Source organism: Fusarium odoratissimum (genome assembly GCF_000260195.1).
Source record: "Fusarium odoratissimum NRRL 54006 unplaced genomic scaffold supercont1.1, whole genome shotgun sequence".
Lineage (NCBI taxonomy): Eukaryota > Fungi > Ascomycota > Sordariomycetes > Hypocreales > Nectriaceae > Fusarium > Fusarium odoratissimum.
Window position 1 is genome coordinate 1472770 of NW_022158687.1, and position 19616 is coordinate 1492385.

The 19616-nt window shown below is 50.1% G+C and overlaps 6 protein-coding genes across 17 annotated transcripts; 1 reads left to right on the forward strand and 5 right to left on the reverse strand.

The window, feature by feature from the left end:
* Positions 1–72: 72 nt before the first annotated feature.
* On the reverse strand, positions 73–4156 carry FOIG_00525 (uncharacterized protein). Of its 2 annotated transcripts, XM_031196724.1 has the most exons (4): positions 2848–4156; positions 1695–2797; positions 465–1643; positions 73–410 (listed from the first exon to the last, which is right to left on the reverse strand). In XM_031196724.1, exons 2-4 carry the CDS (start codon positions 2694–2696, stop codon positions 234–236), a joined length of 2358 nt encoding a protein of 785 aa, XP_031072491.1. In that variant the 5' UTR covers positions 2697–2797; positions 2848–4156; the 3' UTR covers positions 73–233. The 2 variants fall into 2 exon arrangements, with proteins under 2 accessions (XP_031072491.1, XP_031072492.1); XM_031196725.1 differs by having other exon boundaries at positions 73–1643.
* A 257-nt stretch (positions 4157–4413) lies between these two features.
* On the reverse strand, positions 4414–6371 carry FOIG_00526 (uncharacterized protein). The gene is made up of 2 exons (XM_031196726.1): positions 5280–6371; positions 4414–5230 (listed from the first exon to the last, which is right to left on the reverse strand). The coding sequence occupies exons 1-2, from the start codon at positions 5964–5966 to the stop codon at positions 5159–5161; spliced, it is 759 nt and encodes a 252-aa protein (XP_031072493.1). The 5' UTR covers positions 5967–6371; the 3' UTR covers positions 4414–5158.
* A 210-nt stretch (positions 6372–6581) lies between these two features.
* FOIG_00527 (cortactin) lies at positions 6582–10808 on the forward strand. Its single transcript, XM_031196727.1, has 3 exons — positions 6582–7260; positions 7315–9459; positions 9510–10808. Exons 1-3 carry the CDS (start codon positions 7065–7067, stop codon positions 9632–9634), a joined length of 2466 nt encoding a protein of 821 aa, XP_031072494.1. The 5' UTR covers positions 6582–7064; the 3' UTR covers positions 9635–10808.
* Positions 9572–10772, reverse strand: FOIG_00528 (uncharacterized protein). The gene is made up of 3 exons (XM_031196728.1): positions 10567–10772; positions 10267–10505; positions 9572–10138 (listed from the first exon to the last, which is right to left on the reverse strand). The coding sequence occupies exons 1-3, from the start codon at positions 10624–10626 to the stop codon at positions 10111–10113; spliced, it is 327 nt and encodes a 108-aa protein (XP_031072495.1). The 5' UTR covers positions 10627–10772; the 3' UTR covers positions 9572–10110.
* A 641-nt stretch (positions 10809–11449) lies between the features above and the next one.
* FOIG_00529 (eukaryotic translation initiation factor 3 subunit D) lies at positions 11450–14076 on the reverse strand. 2 transcript variants are annotated; one of them, XM_031196729.1, is made up of 3 exons: positions 13692–14076; positions 12371–13598; positions 11450–12319 (listed from the first exon to the last, which is right to left on the reverse strand). In XM_031196729.1, exons 1-3 carry the CDS (start codon positions 13900–13902, stop codon positions 12028–12030), a joined length of 1731 nt encoding a protein of 576 aa, XP_031072496.1. In that variant the 5' UTR covers positions 13903–14076; the 3' UTR covers positions 11450–12027. The 2 variants fall into 2 exon arrangements, with proteins under 2 accessions (XP_031072496.1, XP_031072497.1); XM_031196730.1 differs by having other exon boundaries at positions 12371–14076.
* A 92-nt stretch (positions 14077–14168) lies between these two features.
* Positions 14169–16539, reverse strand: FOIG_00530 (uncharacterized protein). Of its 10 annotated transcripts, XM_031196735.1 has the most exons (7): positions 16490–16539; positions 16335–16409; positions 15669–16176; positions 15518–15605; positions 15080–15463; positions 14577–14945; positions 14169–14530 (listed from the first exon to the last, which is right to left on the reverse strand). In XM_031196735.1, the coding sequence occupies exons 3-7, from the start codon at positions 15829–15831 to the stop codon at positions 14446–14448; spliced, it is 1089 nt and encodes a 362-aa protein (XP_031072502.1). In that variant the 5' UTR covers positions 15832–16176; positions 16335–16409; positions 16490–16539; the 3' UTR covers positions 14169–14445. The 10 variants fall into 10 exon arrangements, with proteins under 10 accessions (XP_031072502.1, XP_031072507.1, XP_031072500.1 ...); XM_031196740.1 differs by having other exon boundaries at positions 14169–14945; XM_031196733.1 differs by having other exon boundaries at positions 15669–16409.
* Positions 16540–19616: the final 3077 nt, after the last annotated feature.

A 19616-nucleotide genomic window follows, 5' to 3' on the forward strand; every position in this document is an offset into this window, starting at 1 on the left:
CAAAAGTTCTGAACTTATCGATAACAGTGTCGGCCGGGGCCCACTTTGATTATGACATAAGCATGGAAATAGTTGGTGATTAATAACATATTTGTGAGACTTCAAAGAATCCAATTTGGGCCCTATCACTGGGGTATTTGAATAAGTAGAGTTGCTTGATTTTACATTTCATTTGTTGCCCATCATAACATCACAGCACAAGACCAACTATTTTATCTGATATTGCTGCAGCATCATTGCATGTTGGCATCTCTGCCACCTCCTTGTCCAGGCGCTTGTGACGTGCTTCCACTACGACCACCCAACGAAGAGGTCTGTCCCGGGGATGACTGGTCTCCTCCAGCGCCGTATATCTGAAAACTCTGGTCTGCTCCCCAGTTGGCCATCTGCGTATAGTTTTCGAAGGCGTTCTATTCGAAGTTAGAAATGGGTACAAGTGATCTCTTGACGGAAACGCTTCTTACCCAGTCAAAATTCGCGCCCATATCCATACCCGCGTTAGTGTTGGCTCCCAGGTTGCTGAACATGGAGGAGAAAGGAGAAGCTGGACCAGCCCCAGCGAATCCATCGGTTTGAAAATCAAGTCCTTCAGACCCAGGCATGCCAAAGTCCATACCTATAAAGGCGGCCGGGTTAGGCGTCGAAAAGGGGTTGGCCGTCGCATTGAAATCGGGTAAGCTGCTTGGTGAGACGAAACCCGGGGCCATAGCCGGCGAAACATCAGTCCCAACCCCTTGCGTCAGGCCTGGCATTGGCGATGGAACGCCCGGCATTTCTGAACTGATCGAGGCAGGGTCCTTGATCTTATCTAGCATGATATCAATGACCTTGGCCGCCTTGAATGCTTCCATTGAGGTATCTGCAAGTGTGTTCCAAATTTCTCTCGCTGTTTCTAAACTGCCAATCATTTTGGATCGTTGGTCATCGTTCCAAGTTGAAGCACCCTCATCGTCTTGGGGAACTGAAGACTGCGCGGCAATGTTGTCAAAATGGAGATCAAGAATGATCAGCATTGCAGGCAACGTAAAGTCTTTGGTAGCAATCGACTTCACAAACCAACTGACTGAGCGCAGCCTTCCGTTGGATTGTGATTCTCGGTACAGTACTGCCAGATGATCGAGTGCGGTCAACGATGCTTCAATTGCAGCTCTCCGAGAGTGTGCATATCTTGCGCTCTGCCTCGCCCTGGGAAGGTATTTGCGGTGAAGCAAGCATAAAATCTTCTGGTATAAAATATCGACATTGAACCTGGCGATGATCAAAGTCACTGGATCATGGGACCCTTCTAATGTCGTTAACTTTAAATGCGGCGGTAGTTCTTGCATGATCTGTCGTAGTTTGGCATCAAAGCGAATAATCTCGTCGTAAGGCACATGCTTGCCAACTTGTCCTGTAGCCTGGAGGATGTTTCCTAACTCAAAACATAATCTTGACTTGGCAATCATGTAGGCGATGGGAGTAGCGACAGTCGATGGTCGAGAAGGGGGCAGCTCCTTGATGCTGGGATTGAACTCATCGTCAAATATGTTATTGGGGAGTTGGGTGTCGCAATCATTTTCGTAGATCATGCTGGGTAGAGAAACCTGATGTGAGAAGATAACATCCGACATTCGTACGAGGGCCCACGTCCGCCGTCTCATTTCCTAAGCATGATCAGCAAATCGATGTTAGCAGCATGCCGACGTGCAGCTTACAGCTTGAAATGGTGTAATTGACGGAAACCATTTGGCGTCTCGGTGGTAGCCCATTCGATACGCGATTCTAACAATTAGAGACACGATTAACCACAACCCTAAATCAGCATCCCATCGAGACGAATATTCTCCAAATACATAGAGTATCATAGTCTCAACCGTATATTCGTTAGGTTTTGTATAGTCTGATTTAATCAGGCATTGTACCGTGCGTAACCGGTATTCATTTGCAAGCTCAAGGGTTCGCCCTCTCCACTCAGGAGGTTCGTCGCCCACTTTATGGTAACTCAGCATTGCTAGACAGAGAACCGAGTAGAGCATACCAAGCCACATAATGGGCGTCTTGTTAGGATCTTGCCAGTGGTCTTTCAGCTGCTGTTGAAATGTTGGCCCATGAATGATGTTGACAGCATTATCCATGGAGTTGAAGTATCGACTACAGAGCGTCAGAACAGCAGACTTCGGGGGAAGCTCTGCTCTTATTTCAATCTCGGATGCAGGGAGTGCTCCTAGCAGGAGTGTCGGCCCCTCTCTTGCAGCCATAGGCTTTGAAGATTTGACTCGCTCATAACTTGTTTCTAACTCCTTCTTGTGAGATGTGAAGTAGTTTTTCACCTCAGATATATCGGCAAGGAGGGTATGCCAATGTTCCTGGCCAACATACAGCGACTTGCCTTTGTCCGTGTCCACTTTAAGAAAACCCAAAGACGTGGCCAGTCCCTCCTCTTCGTCACTGTTTTCTTCCTCATCATATGCCATTGCATTGTCGTCTCCTTTTCCAGCCTTCGCGGAAGATCCGCTGTCCGTGGTGGATTGTGTTGTCGCTGCTCCAGCGGCTGCGGCGGATGCAGCATCTACATTAGCACCTCCGTGCATAAGGGATAAAACTAAGCCTTCTAAACGGTCAATACGATTCTGCATGTCATCAGGACTCGAGTCTCCTTGACTTTGATTCTTCTTGCGTGTAACCGGCGTGGCGTAAGAGCATGAGGTGGTCCCCATACCCTCGCGCTTCGTACAGTTGCTGCAAGGATGACTTCTGTCACATTTTCTGACGGATATCAGTAAGGATGAGGAGTTGAGGTGTCATTTAAACTCACAACCTACGGACGATGTTAGTAAATATTGATGCAATGCTCTAGGGGTAACATACTTGCGCGTCCTACAAGGATAGCAGCTTAGAGGCACGCGATTCCTCTTCCTCACAACGCGGAACTGTTCCTCGGGAGAGCGGGCTCCCTGAGACGAGTTGGTCGAAGGAGGAGTTGGGGTCATTGTGACAAGGGGAAGGAAACGGACGGGACGTTTCAACAGATGAGATGAGGGATCCGACTCCAATGCTGACAGACGATGATGAGACAAGAGTTGGTCAGCGCCAGGGGAAACCCCATCAATATATTGAGTCTTGAGCGGTTGGTGGAACCCAAAAGAGCTTGATATGAATAATACAGCGCCCTTCCAGAATACTGCCGCAACTACGGCAACCTGGTCAACAGAAGACTTGTCTGACCAACCGGGAAATGCGGCTCCACGAGTCAACCCGCCTGGTGAGCCAATGTCGATGTCGCAACACAGTTGCGCAGGATAATGGAACCGTTTCGCCCCAAACGGTCTCCAGGAACCTAGAGGTGGCGTTGATCAAGTCCGACACGTCCGCACGCCCTTAGGTCTGCAGCAGCAGCGAATTAACACGGTACAGCACAGCCTCCCACTTGAGGCACCGCACAGTGTGATGCGGTGGAGGTGAAAAGGCGGATGGTGATAATCCGTGGAGATATCGGGGGCCAGGGGCACCCAATGTTGCGGTCTGCTGGAGATGTGTGACGGGGGATTCAAATCTAGGCAATGGGATTTTGCAGGTCACTCGCTATAGTTGATGACCGAGATTGTAGCGATAGCGAGGTCGCGATCCCGTCAGGGAGGAAGAAGACGGGAATGGGAGGCGAAGATAGCGAGGAGACGGCCCAAAAGAAGACGCCTGAGCTCAAGCTACCTATAGAGCGTTACAGATGGATTCCAACTCCAGACAGAATGAAACGGATGGAGAATGGCGGGTTGTTTTTTTGTCGAGTCGAAATTACCCAGTCAGCTCAGTCAGCAGAGGTACAGAGGATGTGAGGGCAGATGACGCAGGATATCCAACCAAAGGATCAATGAGATGATTGAAGCTGATCATGGAGGTGTCGGTACCTCCGGTGCCTTGCTTCAAATAAGGAGAGAAACGAGAAGATCTCTAAAAAGGGTGGAAAGGAAAAGGGCTAGATCTGAATCCAATTTTTGGTCTCCAGAATGTCCCGTCAGCATCAGCCTTATTAAACCGCCCGGCAGCCTGGGAATGAGGAACAAACGAACTAGGCACCGCAGTCAAGTCAAGGAACGCGTGTGCATCCCAGCATCGATGCTAGATGCAAGATGGTGGGGTTGTTTTACATTCACAGAGACAAGGGTATTTCTTGTCTTCGTCCCTCGATTTAAAAGAGCCTTTGTGATACCTCTGCTGTCTTGCACGTGTCTTTCCTGTAGGAAACATCCATCCCAGTGCTCTCTGCAATTGGCATAGTTACCTGGGCCTCTTTTTTATTAGTTTCTTTAACGTGATGGCTGAAGTCAGCCAGGTGCAGTAAACTCATCACTTGACGGGCGTTACGGCAACTATCTCAATCAAACGAACCACAATCTGCTAAAAAGAGTCAAAGTCACAAATCTTACTTGCCTAGCCTGTGAGTCATTCTCGTTCATCGGATTCGACATCTGCTGTATGGGTGCTCGGATTTCGGAGCCGGCCCATGTTTATCACCGATATTTGTCACTAAACTCCATCACACCACACTCTTCGCTCTGTATCTGAGGCCTTCTATAACCAATTCCCTGACTTACAGTACCACTAAGGACACTATGTCGATCCCATCACTATAGTACGTTATGCAAATCGAACATTGGGACCCAGCGGTAAATCCATCGCCTTTGGCAAATTACAATGTGTCTGCAGCTAAGATCGCATAGAAATGGTGATATTTACATTTCTCTCCATGCTTTACTATTCCTGTAGATACTGTGAACCTCTTCCCATCCAGCTTCAAGCATAAGCTGATATGAACGATTAAAAGTATTCGGGAACACATGGTCCAGCCTAACCATTCAGTGAGCCATTAGTTGCATGATAGGTTCGACAAGAGCTCATCAGCGCGGCTTTACATGGCCACAATATTCTTGGATAAAGTCCCTGCGCCTTAGCTTTCAACCTCCTGGGACTTCAGGACTTCTTGGCCTCGTTTTCTCTCTTCAATTTGCCACTTGTCAAACCACCAGCCGGAATGCTTGATATTGCATTGCCGGATACTATCACTCAAAAGGTTGAGTTTCACCAGGGCCAGGCAGTGCAATATTCAGCAGTACGCGCCAGGCTATTGTCACGCCTTCTAAACATAAATGCGTCATGAGTTTCGTAACGTATGTATTCCGCCTCAAACAGCTGCGGGAGCGCTGACGCTGTACTTGGTAAGGAACTCGGCGTCGTTGGCCATTTCCTCCTTGACCTATGGATTTGTCAGCATTAGTCAAAGCGAAAATGCGAGTGCGGCTTACAATATCCAGTCCACCAACAAGCTCGCCATCGATCCAGAGCTGCGGGTATGTTGGCCAGTCCGCAAATTCCTTGAGCCCCTGTCTAACTTCGTCGTCGGCGAGGATGTTGAAGAAACCATACTTGACCGAGTTGTCGCGAAGTAGTCCAACCAATTGTCTGGAGAAGCCGCATTGAGGAGAGCTGGGTGTGCCTTTCATGAAGAGCATGACGGGTGCAGCCTTCACGAGGTCCCCAAGACGCTTGAAGAGCTCCTCCTTCTTCTTCTCGGGATCTTGCTCCTCGGCTTCGGCATCGTTGGTGTCGATACCGTTTTGTGCGCTTGCCTCTGCATTCTGACCAGATTGCTTTGCCTGTGTCTCGATCGCTGTGCGCACCTTTACGGCACTACTGCCACTCACAGTCTCGACAACTTGGCCGTTCCTTAAAAGGACAAGGAAAGGGACAGCAGTGACATCGTACGTCTCGCTGAGGTCGCTCAGATCCTCTGCGTTGATGGAAACCCACTTTGTGGTAGGAGGTTCGGTGACTGGATATTCGGAAGCGAGGGTCGACAGGACGGTGGCCATTTGCGCGCATGGTGCGGCCCACGGCGCATGGAACGATGCGACGACGAGGGTAGTGGAAGGGACAGAACTGAGCAGCTGCTCCCACTCGGGGATACTGTTAATTTCCGTGATGGTAGACATTTTGGTGGTGGTGAGATGGATGCGTCAGGGTTTCGATCTGATAAGAGAGAGAAAGAAACAGTCGGAGTCGAATTAGTTTAAGGCAGTCCGGTCAGTAGCAACTAATTAATCTCCACGGAATGGGGGGCAAAGGTTCACTTTGGCGGGGTACAAATACTGGTATCCAATGACAGGCAAGGTGTAGGAAAAAGAGGGAAAGGCAATTCTCTTTGTAAGAGCACGGCACTTAGGATTTGGGAATATGACTCTACGTCGAGTGAAAACTCCAATAAAGCTTAGAACACATAAATTCATGCTTGTGTGAAAATTACTCGCACTTATTTTCATCAAAGAAAATCAGGGTCTATCAGTTTCCACAAACCCAGAGGGGCAGTCGTATACAGAGAGAGGACGGGCAACAGATTGTGCAAATAGGAAAATGTCCTTGCGTCATTTCCTTTGGCTTGTATCTTTATGTCTGGTGGATAATATCAGCCCTCCGCTGCCGGAGCCGGGTACTTGCATATAGCCCTGCTAGATGCATTCTGATGTGTAATGCTGACATTGACAGCTCCCATCGCTATAACCAGTTAACAGCTCATCAAAGCAGCACAACGGAGCACACAACGCATACAAGCATGAACAGCACAGCTTGACCCCGCTCAGCCCACTGTAGACCAGCTAGACCGCCCCAAGGTTGGGCATTCTTTAAGCTACCAACATTAGGTCACTGATGCAGACGACGTACGAAGCTACATCATCAGCCACACTCCGAGAAACCCACTTCTGGGATCTTTTACTGTATGGTTTCCGTAAGGTAGTCTCTACCCAAGGTTCCCACTGTCCCCCGATCTACGTTCAGTTTCCATTCTCAACTTCTCCCAAATACAGCTCCCACAGCAATATCTCGACGCTGTGCGATACCAGACGTACTGGAGAATTGATCACGATAATCCTTCCCCTGGCTACGCCTCCGGAACTTATATCTTCTCTCTCCGTGTGGAGCTGCCACCGCCGCAGCAACGGTGCCAACGTCACCCCCAACCTCCGTCATCCTAGCTCATCAGCTTCAGCTTCAAGTCTGCCTGACTCCGTCCTAACATCTCAAGAATCCCCAAGATGGCATCTCTCAATACCTCGATAAATGGCCCGTCCATTAAGAGCAGTTACAGCAGTGTTGTTAACGGTGCCCCGCCATCCTCCGACTCTCCCACTCATGCTCATTGGGCCCTTTTCTCGGTCCAGGCCCCTCTTTTGAATGCCTTCCAAGACAGCGGAGCCAAGGAGAGTATTCTCAAAGTCCAAGGAACAGGCGGTATGTTACACAAGGGATGTTTATCATCCCATCAGCCCGCTAACATGTATACAGAAAGCGACCTCGCCGATCTGATTGAGGACTTTAGCGAAGGGCGCATTCAATTCGCATTTGCCAAGGTCAAGGACCCCAACAGTGGCCTTCCCAAGAACATATTGATCGCATGGTGTGGAGGAGGTGTTCCTGAGCGAACCAAGGGCTACTTCACCAGCCATCTTGCTGCGGTTTCCAAGATCCTCCACGGATACCATGTTCAGATTACCGCTCGCTCCGAGAGCGATCTCGAAATTGACTCCATCATGCAAAAGGTGGCCGATGCTTCCGGCGCCAAGTACTCAGCTGGAAGCTCAGACAGTCCTCGTTCTGCTGCACCTCCTCCTGTCAAGACCAAGCCTGTCTTCACCCCGACAGCCTCCAGCCGTGCCAACCCACTCGTCGCTGCTCGATCCAAAAGAGAGGAAAATGTCGATGAGGATGGGTGGGGTGCTGATGCTCCTCCTGTCACGAGGACTCAGATCGAAAAGGTCGAGTCTGCTTACAAGCCTACAAAGGTCAACATTGCTGATCTCAGCAAGCAACCGACGGCGACTACCAGCGGAAGCGCCCCCGTCAAGCGCGATGACACACCAGGCGACGTGGTGAAGGGCGGTTATCAACCCATTGGCAAGGTCGACATTGCAGCTATTCGTGCTCAGGCTCAAAAAGACCAGGATGACAGGCCAACTCCTGTGAAGGGATCCTACGAACCCGTTGGAAAGGTTGACATTGCTGCAATCCGGGCACAGGCTAAGCCTGCTGCCTCGGAGAAACCTCAAGAGGACGAGTCTCGACCTGTGTCGGAACGCATGTCTGCTTTCTCTCAGCCAGCTCAGTCGGAACGTCTAACATCCCTTCCTAAACCCAAGGTCGCCAACAAGTTTGGTGGCGCAGGAGGCTTTTCGGGCACAAAGGCTCCCACACCCGGCGGCTTAGGCTTTGGAGCTCCCGCTCCTGCCAAGTCTGCCCCTGTTGGTGCTGCAAGCCGTACGTTTGCTGATCAAGGCGGAAAGACTCCTGCCCAACTATGGGCCGAGCGAAAGGCCAGGGAGAGGGGGGAAGACACCGCCAGTGCTCCCGCCCCTGCTCCTGTCGGTAGTACTTCTCCTGTTCAGCCACAGAAGAGCGGAAGCGAGTGGAAGAGTGGCTACTCTGGTAAGAGCTGGGCTCCAGTGCAGACCGGTGATTATGGTCGCGGTGTACCTGGACAGATTAGCCAGGAAAACACAGGCGAGCAACCTGAGGATACACCAGCATCGCCATCAGGTGTGTCAGCTCTACGAGACCGTTTCAAGGACACTGCCCCTATCAGCGCAGGAGCCCCTCCCCCTCCCGCTGCTCGCCCTGCAGAGGACGACACTACACCGCCGCCTGTTCCTAGCGGTCGACCGTCGGGAGGCTTTGCCCTTCCCGGACTGCCTAGCCGACCAGCACCTGCAGATGAGCAGGACGACGAACGGGAAGACCCCTCCGCTTACCAAACAGCTGCAGAGCGTGAGAGATCCCCCTCGCCCCCTCGTGTTGCTGTTCCAGTCAGCCGTGGACCTGTGCCAGAAGTCGGCACCCCGCCTGAGCAGCGTGCTCCACCTCCTATTACTCCTAGCCAGATTGATGTGCCCAAAGAGTCTGATCTTGCAGACGATAAGGAGGTCTCATCTACCGCCCGTTTTGCTGGCGGTGCGGCTGCAGGTGTTGCCGTAGGGGCTGCTGTTGGGGTCGGAGCTGCTGCTGCAGCCGGCGCTCTCGAGCGTGAGCCCAGTCCAGAGCCAGAGCCAGAGCCTCATCGCGCTCCTGAACCCGCAGCTCAGCCAGCTCAAGAGTCTCAGGGAGGTTATCGTGCCGTGATCCAATACGACTACGAGAAGGCTGAAGACAACGAAATCGACCTGATCGAGGGTGATGTTGTCACTAACATTGACATGGTGGATGACGATTGGTGGATGGGTACTAACTCACGAGGTGAGAGCGGCCTATTCCCTAGCAACTACGTTGAACTGGTGGGAGATGACGAGTCTGAGCAACCGGCTGCTGCTGCGGCGGCGGCGGCACCTCCTCCACCACCTGTTGCCGAGCCCGAGCCCGAGCCTGAGCCTCAAGCTCCGGAGCAGCAGGCCGGCCACACGGCTGTTGCCCTCTACGATTACGAGGCGGCAGAAGATAATGGTAAGATCCACACTCACGCTAAAGAACCAGTTACTAAACCCTGCTTGCAGAATTGAGCTTCCCTGAAGACGCCACAATTACCAATTTGGAGTTCCCTGACGAGGATTGGTGGTTTGGCCACTATGCTGGACAAGCCGGTCTATTCCCTGCCAATTACGTGCAACTCAACCAGTGATCTTCGGGCGTGCTTTATTATCAATAATGAGGCGAAAGGAATGTATTAAGCCTATGGGGTGGGGAAAAACTTGACAGTAGATGAAAGAACGCTATCAGCTCGCGTACAGTTTCAAAACAAATGATTCAATGTTCTATATTCATATCAATTGGTTATGACAGTATTTGATACAATAGCTATTGCCGTGTACTTGGTAACGACGAGCTACGCCCATCGATCGGTCAGTATGCTCGAACATTGAACCGCACTCGGCTGTTCAGTCCGGTTACTGGATCTGTTTGTCCTGATAATGCCACGTCCACCATCTCTGCGAGAGAACGTCATATATTAATTAATCAAGGAACAGAGTATTCGTAAAGGCTTTTACAAATTGTTTGAAGAGGTGTAATGATTCTTGGAGTTTTCATAGAGCCGTGCGCGGGCTTATTATATATATCGTGGGGATCGTATTTACTTTGTTTGTTGAGGCAGGCCGCTTAAAAGAGGCAGTCACAGCAATCGATGCTAGAGGGCGACACACATTAGTATGTATTCGCTTCGCTTTGGTTTTGAGCATGCGCAGAGCTCAATTGGTGCTAGTCAAGAGCCTCCAATAGTTGATGACGCCAATGACTCCACGAGAGTTGACTTACCAGCACTCGCATCCCTCTTCAGCAACACAGCAACAGCACATGGCCGCCAGACAAGCCGTCAAGCAGCCGCCGCCGCCGCGCTTGCCACCACTTTGCTGAGGAGGTGCTTGTTGGTACTGCATGGGAGGTTGGCCTTGGGGTGGACCGTAATATTGCCCTTGAGGGGGACCATACTGTCCCTGAGGAGGGCCATACTGGCCTTGGGGAGGGCCGTATTGACCTTGGGGGGGACCGTAAGACTGCGAAACAAGATAATTAGCAACTGCGATCAAGGTTTTTTTAATGCGATTGGTTACGAACAGGTTGGGGATGCTGAGGGTAACCGCCGCCACCGCCGCCATAGTAGTCTTGAGCAGACATGGTATAGATACACGAAGCTGGTGTTGCTGCGATTGAGGTGCGTACGATAGACCGCCTAGAGGTGATGTATGATGAAGAAGCGCAGGCAGGAGAGGTACCGCCTTAGAAAGAAATGATGGAGATGAGGGTGGAGGAGAAGAAGTAAGGTATGTTGCGCCCGCCATGTTAGAAGTATCGAGGTCACGGGCAGCGGACCTTCAATTGGCCCATCGGCAACAGCCTACCTTAGGTACTACCTAGACAGCCATCTTAGAGCATTTGGAACTGGAGCAAGGAAGAAGCTTGATCAACCAATTAGAGGCTCGTAATGCCTGCTTTGGGGAGGGTCCCCGTCACCCTAAGGTCTGTCTGATCGGTAGTGCGGCATGAACGAGACGTTACTCTTGGGGAGTAAGAAAACGTCTGATCTTGGGGCAAGGTGCCAAAAATACTCAGTCCATGGTCCACTAACTCTACGCCGTTTCCAAGTTGAATTGACCTGAGTTCTTTTGTCACTTAGGCTAGATGTCTCAAGTTTTCTTGCCCCCCCTAGGTTACCATGAGTCTATACTGGAGGTCGAGCATCTCGAGATTCAGATTGATCAACTGATGTCATTTTCAGCCAAGAACAGATGTGTCACGAACTTCTTCTTCAGCCACAACCCGCCGGTTTCTCTCCAAACGCCATCCCCCGGTAACCTAAACCAGTCTCTCATCAATTGTAGATGGCTACCATCATTACGAAACCTTTGCCTCCTAAGACGCGTAAAATATACCACAGTTAGCACTGCTCTCGGGTTGCCCGTGCCGTCCTTACCGAGAACGGGCCACTGAGGTTCTGTGCTGGCAGTTGTACTTTTATTCGTTTGGGCCTCTAAGCCACTTCCAATTACCAGTGGTCTCTGTTTGATGAATCAACAGAAGTCCCGAGATATCTGGTATTGCTTGCATCTTGGTAAACATTTCTTGCAGATATCTTTCTCCTGTCCTGGCAACCAATTAGTGACGATTTAAAAATGTTGCTGTGAAACGAGGCCCAGGAAGGTAAGGAAATGTTGAAGTCGATTCTTCAAACTGCAGCATAGTAACCGCCGTTGCAATATTTATTGGGTACACTGTTAATATATAAGTCGATCAATTGTGAGTTCTTCGCGCCAACAAATCTCATTCAAGGTCACAAACCCCACAAAGACACAACAAAATGTCGAGTAAAATCACGTGTTCTTTTCGTTCCAGACTGCAACCGCAGTCAAATACAAAAATGGCCTTCCAGAACCTGATAGAGATTGCATCCACTGCTTCAAATCATTAGAGCATGGGACTCCCTGCAAATCTCATGCCTTTTATCCCGTGGCCCTCCCCTCCATCATGAAACTACCGAATATGCACAACGTGACATGGCCGTGTCCAGTTCTCTCTGATCTACTGCTCCTCCTCGCCCTGGGGCTCCTCAATCTCCTCCTCCTCATCATCGTCGAAGCTGCCAGCAGGCACCTCGTACAGACGGAGGATAGACTTGTTCGGGTCCTTGACGAGGACAAACTTGGCATCTTGGCTCTCGCTGCTAAGACACATGTCGGCGATAGTGCGAACAATACCCCAACCGTTGGAGAGAGACAGGTTCATCTGGTTAGCGAAATCGCGGGGCTTCCAGCCAATAACGCCCAATACGACATGCTTGTCATTGGAGCGGGGGGTAAGACGGGAAACAAAACTGCAAATCGATTAGTAAAACATTCAGGTATCAGTGAATTAGCAAACTTACCCAAGCTTCATCACGTCTGCGCTGGCAAGGATGCTCTGCACTGTCCAGCGGGCGAGCTTGCAACTGTTGTTCTTCATCTCGGTAGCAACAACAGCACCACGCTGGGTAACAAGCTTGCTTCGCCAGTCAAGAGCGCCACCACTGCCTTGAGCCTTGCTGTCAAACTCGTTGAGAGCATGGATGCTGACGTGCTGGTCCTCGCCGCTGATGGCGTTCCTCTGAACGGCGTCAACCTCTGTTCGGACGACAAGGTGGACAGGCTCCTCCTCGTTGAGGGAAAGGTCGAAGCGTCGGTACTTGTAGGCCTTGCTGGCAGGAGGGTCGGTATCCTCGGAGGAGTTGTAGAAGGGGTTGCCGTGAGCCATAGTGACCTTTGACGACTCGCTCTCGATGACGACCTGGTTAGTGAAGTTATGGTTGATGTAGGTGGCCTCTTCGGCGAGGGCATTGGGTTGGTTGATGGTGTCCTTACTACCATCGGCAGCATCGAGAGGAGCATCGGCGGCGTTCTCGTTGACTGTCACCATATCAAGAGCGGCATTATCACGCTTGTCCAAGAAGATCTTGTTACCCTGTCGAGAGATGACAATGTCCCAGGGATAAACGGATCGAGGAGAGCACATGAGCATGGACAAAATGCTGTCTGTGGCGAAGATAGTTGCCTCGTCCTTCTCGGCAAGCTCTTGGATTACGGGATCGGATGAGGTGGTAACGTTGTAGGCAGCACGGTCGATTGGTGTAAGCTTCTTCTCGGCGCCCTTGACAGGCTGCTTGTCATAAGAGCGGTCATAGTGGTAGAGGAAACCGTAGTCATCAATATCCTCGCCCTCGTCGGTGTCGAGATTCAGCTTAGCCAAGCGGTTGAAGTCGATCTCCTCAAGAAGCTTCCACTCGGCCTTGACATTGATACTGGCGTCTCGGTTACGAGCAGGCTTGTCATAATCCTTCCAGCCAAAGCGGCGACCGCCACGACCAGCATTGGATCGGCCACCTCGGTCGTAGCCCTGTCGGCCAGCGGCACCGGCGCCTCCTCTCTGAAGCTGGGTTCGTCCGCCACGGGCACCGGCCTGACCTCCACGTTGGCCACGGCCACGAGTGAAGACGGCCCCGCGGCCGTATCTTGACTTTGTCGAGTCTCGGACGTTACTAACGACTGAGAATGTTGATTCGTCCTCGGCGGGAGGGGCATTAAAGGTGATGGCGTGGCTAGAGCCATAGACTTGTTGGTCTACAGGAATGATTGCGGTCAGCCAAGAGCTCATTCAAGACGAGTGTGATCTCGACGGAGAATAGAACAACACGACAACACGATATGACCTACCTCGGAAATTCCTGTTGTACTGTGCCCGTCCACCTCTCTCTCTATCCTTGCCCTCGGCAGTCCAGTCGGCCATGCGTCCCAGCTTGTCACCCTTGGAGAAAGGCGCATATGGCACGCCGTTGAGGGTGGTCTCTGTGGTGACTGCAGGACCCCAACCGTCACCGGCGGGGCAGCTTTCGCAGATCTTGACGTAGTCGAGAGAGTCCGCCATTTTGGGAAGAACAGTATCGATGATTTCCTTGCGCTTTCGGGTGCGCGATAGACGAAATCAAAGAAGCTCGGTGTTGGCTTCGGAAGCGGGGGATGCGTCAATCAGTCTTTCGGTTCACAAGCGATGCTAGAATTTGGACATCCACGACGAATTTGTGGTGGGGTGGAGTGGGGCTTGAAAAAAACAGGTACTCAAGCCCCGCGGTGCTGATTGTGTGCCTCAGCCACTCAGCCACATTTATCAGGCATAGGGTAAAGCTGTAAACTTCAATATAAGGCAGATCGTTTTGAACGAAAATAGGTCAAAGTTGACTTGTGATGTTGCCCTCCCTGGACAGTATTATGCTCCTCTTGTTGTTTGCAAATAAGAGGGTCACAGGAGAGATCGGAACGGATGTGATTCCAACGGATTTTGTAACTTATAACAACCAGAATAGTTAGGGAGATGTATTGGATATATGCTCATTGATACGATGTCAAAACATCACAGCAAGTAGGAACATCCAAACAACAGCTGCAAACTCGAAAAACACAAAACAAACTCCTATTCACCCATCATCGTGTCCTTGCCGCTGAACACATTGTCGATAGCATCTCGCACCTCAAACTCCTCCATCACAGCACCAAAGCTTGACCAAGTCAGTATATGCTGGCGTAACATCGCAGAAAACTTACCCATAGCATCTAACTTTTCGAACGAGCTCTTCACTCAGCTTTCGGAAGTCAACCGCCTCCAACTCATTTGCCCTTGGGTGTGACATGAGCATACCCCATGACATGATAGGAGTTACCTCACCATCGAGGTCGATACTCTTACTTAGATCCAATAAAGTGGCAAGGTCTGCCTTTGGAACTTCCCATGTCTTCTGGTTCGTATCGCCATCCAATGGAATATGAGTTTTCCCGAAGGGCAAACCCGGCCTTGTTTCTGGAGCCGGATCTGGTGGGCACGATGCCATAAGTGCATGCCCACAGGGTTCGCCTTCAGGCTCAGATGCTCTCTCAACCATGAACTGAATATGCGTCATGCACGGCCTCTCGAGACTATATGTATCCGTTGTCTGTTAGCTGATTTAACCATCAGTATGTCCTGCCAAAGCTCACCCATGACGCAATGTAACTCGCGACATATCACATAGGGGGATCACTGGGGATTGTTCGAGTAGGAGTTATCGTACGTTAGAACGAAGTCAATGCCCGCCTGTTCCAGCTCAGGGTTTCCACGATAAAGCGGCTGAGGTATGCCGTGCGGTTGGCCGGCCGTGGAACCTTGGTTGACGGCCACATGTAGGTTCATTGGTGAGCCAACCGATGGCGCTGTCGATCGCGAGGTCAAGGGCGGAGAACTTGTATTGGCCGAGTCGGGACCACGACTCGTCGCGCTGCCTGCTACATGCGGGCTGCTATGTTGAAGCCCAGCCTGTGCCAAAGTGTCTCGCAGCCGTTTGTTCTCATCGGCCAATCTCTCCCTATCCAATGAAACGTTGCTGAAGACTTCTTTAAGGCGAAGAACTTCATCTTCCAGTGCCTTGATGTAGAGCTCCTTTCTTTCGCGATGTGTTCTGACAAAGGACACATATCAGATACAGGCATTCGTCAAGCTTGCGCAACATTACCTCTGTGCCTGACGATTCAACTCTTGACGCCTGGTCAATGCAGGCTTGCTGTTGGGCTTGGGCCCTCGCTTCTTGGGCGGATTTCCGTCTAAAGCATCAATCAGTCCCGTGAGCAGCAACACGGCAACGGAGTCATGTCTGAAATACTTACCGCGCGTCGTCCTCTTATCGGTAAGACTCTTGTAAAAATCGGGATCGAGAGCGGAGGCCGCAGTATTGTCATCCTCTGAGCTGACGACAACTCGATCCGGCGAGAGTGACGAAGAGAAGGAACGCTCTGTTGCGCCAGCAAGATTGGCATTGAAGGCAGCCATACTGGCCGCCTATGAGTAGTGTCGGGCGTTAATCACCTGGACCCCAAGAACTATGAAGTAGATGAGGTTGGACACAGAATCGCCAGAATAAAACTGTTGTTTGTAGAAAGGACTGTCGTGGCTGTGCTCCTGTATCATGAACCGTTGGGGATCAGAGACGCCCCAGTTGCGTATAATGCCGGTACCCGACTATCAGGTTGGATGCTTTTTTGTAATTCACAGGAATTTGGTCAGTGAGAGGCGATTAATACACACCACATTAGTGCCACATAGCTTGCTGCAATGATTTGAGATACTTGAGCAAAGAGGTTTATTGCTTGGTCAGATTGATGATCGTGCGCAATTCTAGAACCGGAGAAGTCGTTAACGTATTAGTCAGAGTCCCGTGTGAGTCGGCGCCACTGAATCACCCACTGCATCACTGCATTGGGTCCAGGCAGTTGTGCAGCATCCCATGATTTCAACCTAGGTACAAACTCAATGTACCTTTTACGGTGATGCACCTTAACCGACTAAGTTGGAAGGTTCCAACCAGTCAAAAACATCTTTGTAAGGGAGGTAAGCTGAAGTACCTCAGGCTGCGATGTTCGGGTGTCAGCATTGACGACTACACTTTAAAGGCAGGTTCTTTCGACATTGGGATGGTTAGGTCCCTTACCTTCGGTTAATAAGGAGCTAACGGCGAGGAATGTTAATTAATACTTCATATCATCAACAAGATATTAGAAAGAGAGAGAGAGCGTCACTAGGAGCTTTGGGACTAGTTTAGGCTTCTGAAGCGGCATAGAAGCGTCCGGCTTGAGAGGCCGGGAGTCTGATTGACAGTGGAGGCATAGATTTCCGTCCCATTCTTGTGAATTGGCGTTGCCCCGCACTCGGTACCCCATGGCCGCGAACGGACGGGCTTTCGCATCCGCTGTCAGTTTAACTTTGATTCGCAATTATCCAGTGGTGTACTATCATTGACCCTTTGAAAAGCCATAATAATCCATCTACTCCGTACTGTTAGACACATCACTATCTTCCAGAAACAAATAAGGGCAATAAGTAGGTAGATACAGTTTCTCGCAGCGTTTGAAATGACGATAGGGATGTCGTTAGGTAAACAACCCAGCATTGATCGGTAGCATTCTTGATCACTTGCCAGAAACAAGTCCAGACGTTACTATTCTGATGGGGGAATGTAGGGGATGATACTGGCAATAACAAGGCAGGGTCGACAGCCCCAATCAACCTTGACCATGGGTCTGAGGCGCTCATCTTGAAGTGATTTGGGTTGTATCGTCTTACAAATCCACTAACAAGACAGGCGCTCCATCTTCCATCACTATTCACTACAATAACGTCAATGAGTGGTTATAGGATATAATCTAAGATCACTCGAGAGTTACTTGCTCATGGGCAGTTGATTCTGTGTAAACCCTGTCAATATCTGATAGATCAAAGCAACGTACGGAGTAGTAAACACGACACCATATTTCATATGCAGTTTAGGAAGTATTAACACTAGCCTGAATCCAATACAGAGTCTCAATAATTACGCGAATAAATGATAATAGATGTTTACAAACTTCACCGACCTCAGTTGAAGCAGTGGTCAGACCAGTGAATGTGCCGAGAGATGGTAGGTAGTCGCCATGCAGCGTACAAGCGCTTGGTTTCTCAAAGTTTTCATCGGATTTGAGAGAGCTATGAGTCTTTGGGAAAGGAAGGTCTTTCCGAGGAATAAGACAACGAGGTCTCGACTTTCAACAACCAGAAGGCAAGGAAAACGAATGCTGGGCACTCTGGCTTCACACTATTTCACCAGCTTCGAAATCCTGTAGTTCTTTGCAGAGAATTCATCCGTTCCTCGTCATCCTTGTGAGATAGACATTACATACTGGACACACACGATAAAGTCACTACCTATACATATGACTGGATGCAAGAAAGTACCAATTCACCGACTTCAAACAAACAGTTACACAATGTGCCTTGAAGGTAACAGTTGCATGTGGCTTCATATTCCTCGATTCCCCGAATTCTAGCTCGATGCTCTCAAAAGACACTTGAAAGACGAATCACTGGCAAAAATACCGGCAGTTGAAGTGGGTGCATGAAATGTGACTTTGCAGCCGTTGAATGTTGGATGCTCAAGCATTAAATAAGTGGTGTTATTGGTCATGGTTACGCATCTATTTTGGTCAGGGGGTGAAGCTGGAGGCTTGTGTAAACACTCAGGGTCGCCAAATGGGTAACATGACATAAGATGATGGTGACCGGTATTGCAGCTAAAATCTTGGGGTGGGAGGGGAAATAGCACCAGCATCAGCTCATTTCTATAGTGAGACAGAGACACTCGTCCAAGTAAGTCTTGATTGCCCCAGTTGAACGTGGAGTTGATCATTCGGTGACGCAGAAGAGATGAGGTCAGCCCGTGTGAAAAGAAGAGGCAGCGGTGAGCAATAATAACAGAGCCCACGAAACATATAGAAAACATGCGAACGTCCCACAATAGCAGCATGAGTAGTCACTGGGTGCATCAACATATTGATCATGCACTCTCCATCACTATGCCCATATTCATAGCCCTTGTCGATGTAATTGTGACAAAGCCACTGTATCTGCGCAGCTAACCTACACTTGCAACCCTCCTAACTCATTGTAACACTAATCGAGGAAGCGAGCATGCAATTCCTCGAGCGCAGGCAGGGAAAGCTACTATAGAATTAATCAAGACAACAATCAGTCGCACGTGGTATGAGGAGAAAACATTATCAACCTTGGATTATGGGTTGCCATGCCGCTACTATGAAATCACAGGCTCGATACTGCAACCCTAAAAGCGAAGCTATCCATATGGCAAATAGTGGTTTAGCTAATAATTTAACACAGCGCAGGAACGATCGTAAAGAGATGTGGGAAGGGCTCATGAGGGGGACATAGCAATTGCGGCTTGACGAAATGCTGCCTCTGGACTTGCTTCTGCTTCAAAATGTCCGGTCCGTTTCCGCGACGCCCGTTGTTGGCCAGTGGCCTGTTTAATGATAACCCTTTGCAACCCGTCACCTGGGGCACAGGATGCTTACTTTAGATCTACCTCCGTCAACGCCTGCATCTGCATTTGCACCGACGGCCGCGTCTGCGCCTCCGGGTAAGACAGCAGCAAACTGAACGCCATTGGGCTGTCGATTGGTGGACAAGATTTGTGATGCTGCCACAGGAGGCGGAGATCATCAGTTTTACTCTCTGCGATGTTCGTGCTGCAGTCCAAAAGAGGCACCTGATGAAAGAGACTTTTCCATATTTTACCCTCTGATGGCACACGAAGTCCCTCTTCGGCTCTCAAATGGATTTATGGAAGGATAGTTTGGGGATGGAATCTCGATCGACACGAACAGCCCAATGTCTTGCCTTTCGTGTGATACCTGGAGGAAGGAATCTCAATGTTTCCCCCCTTTCAGTCTCTAGTCTGTCCACCCCGTCGACTGCACCCTTTTATCAATGTGACAAAAACTTTCGTTGCTGGAAGAAAATGGAGGGGGGGACCTCCAGGGACGGGCCTAGGATCGCATGAAACAATGCCCGACCTAACAAAGGCTGGTGATAGTAGAACGCCAAACAAACCAAACACCCACCCCACAGTACCCCGTCATCCTTCTGATGGACAGAATTACTTCAATAGGTGTCAATGTCATTGGAAATCACTTGAGTAACTACCTGGTATTACATATTTCCGGTTTGGCGAGCATAGCGAATAAAAGATCCATATGAAATTGGGGGCATTCAGTTGATATCAACAG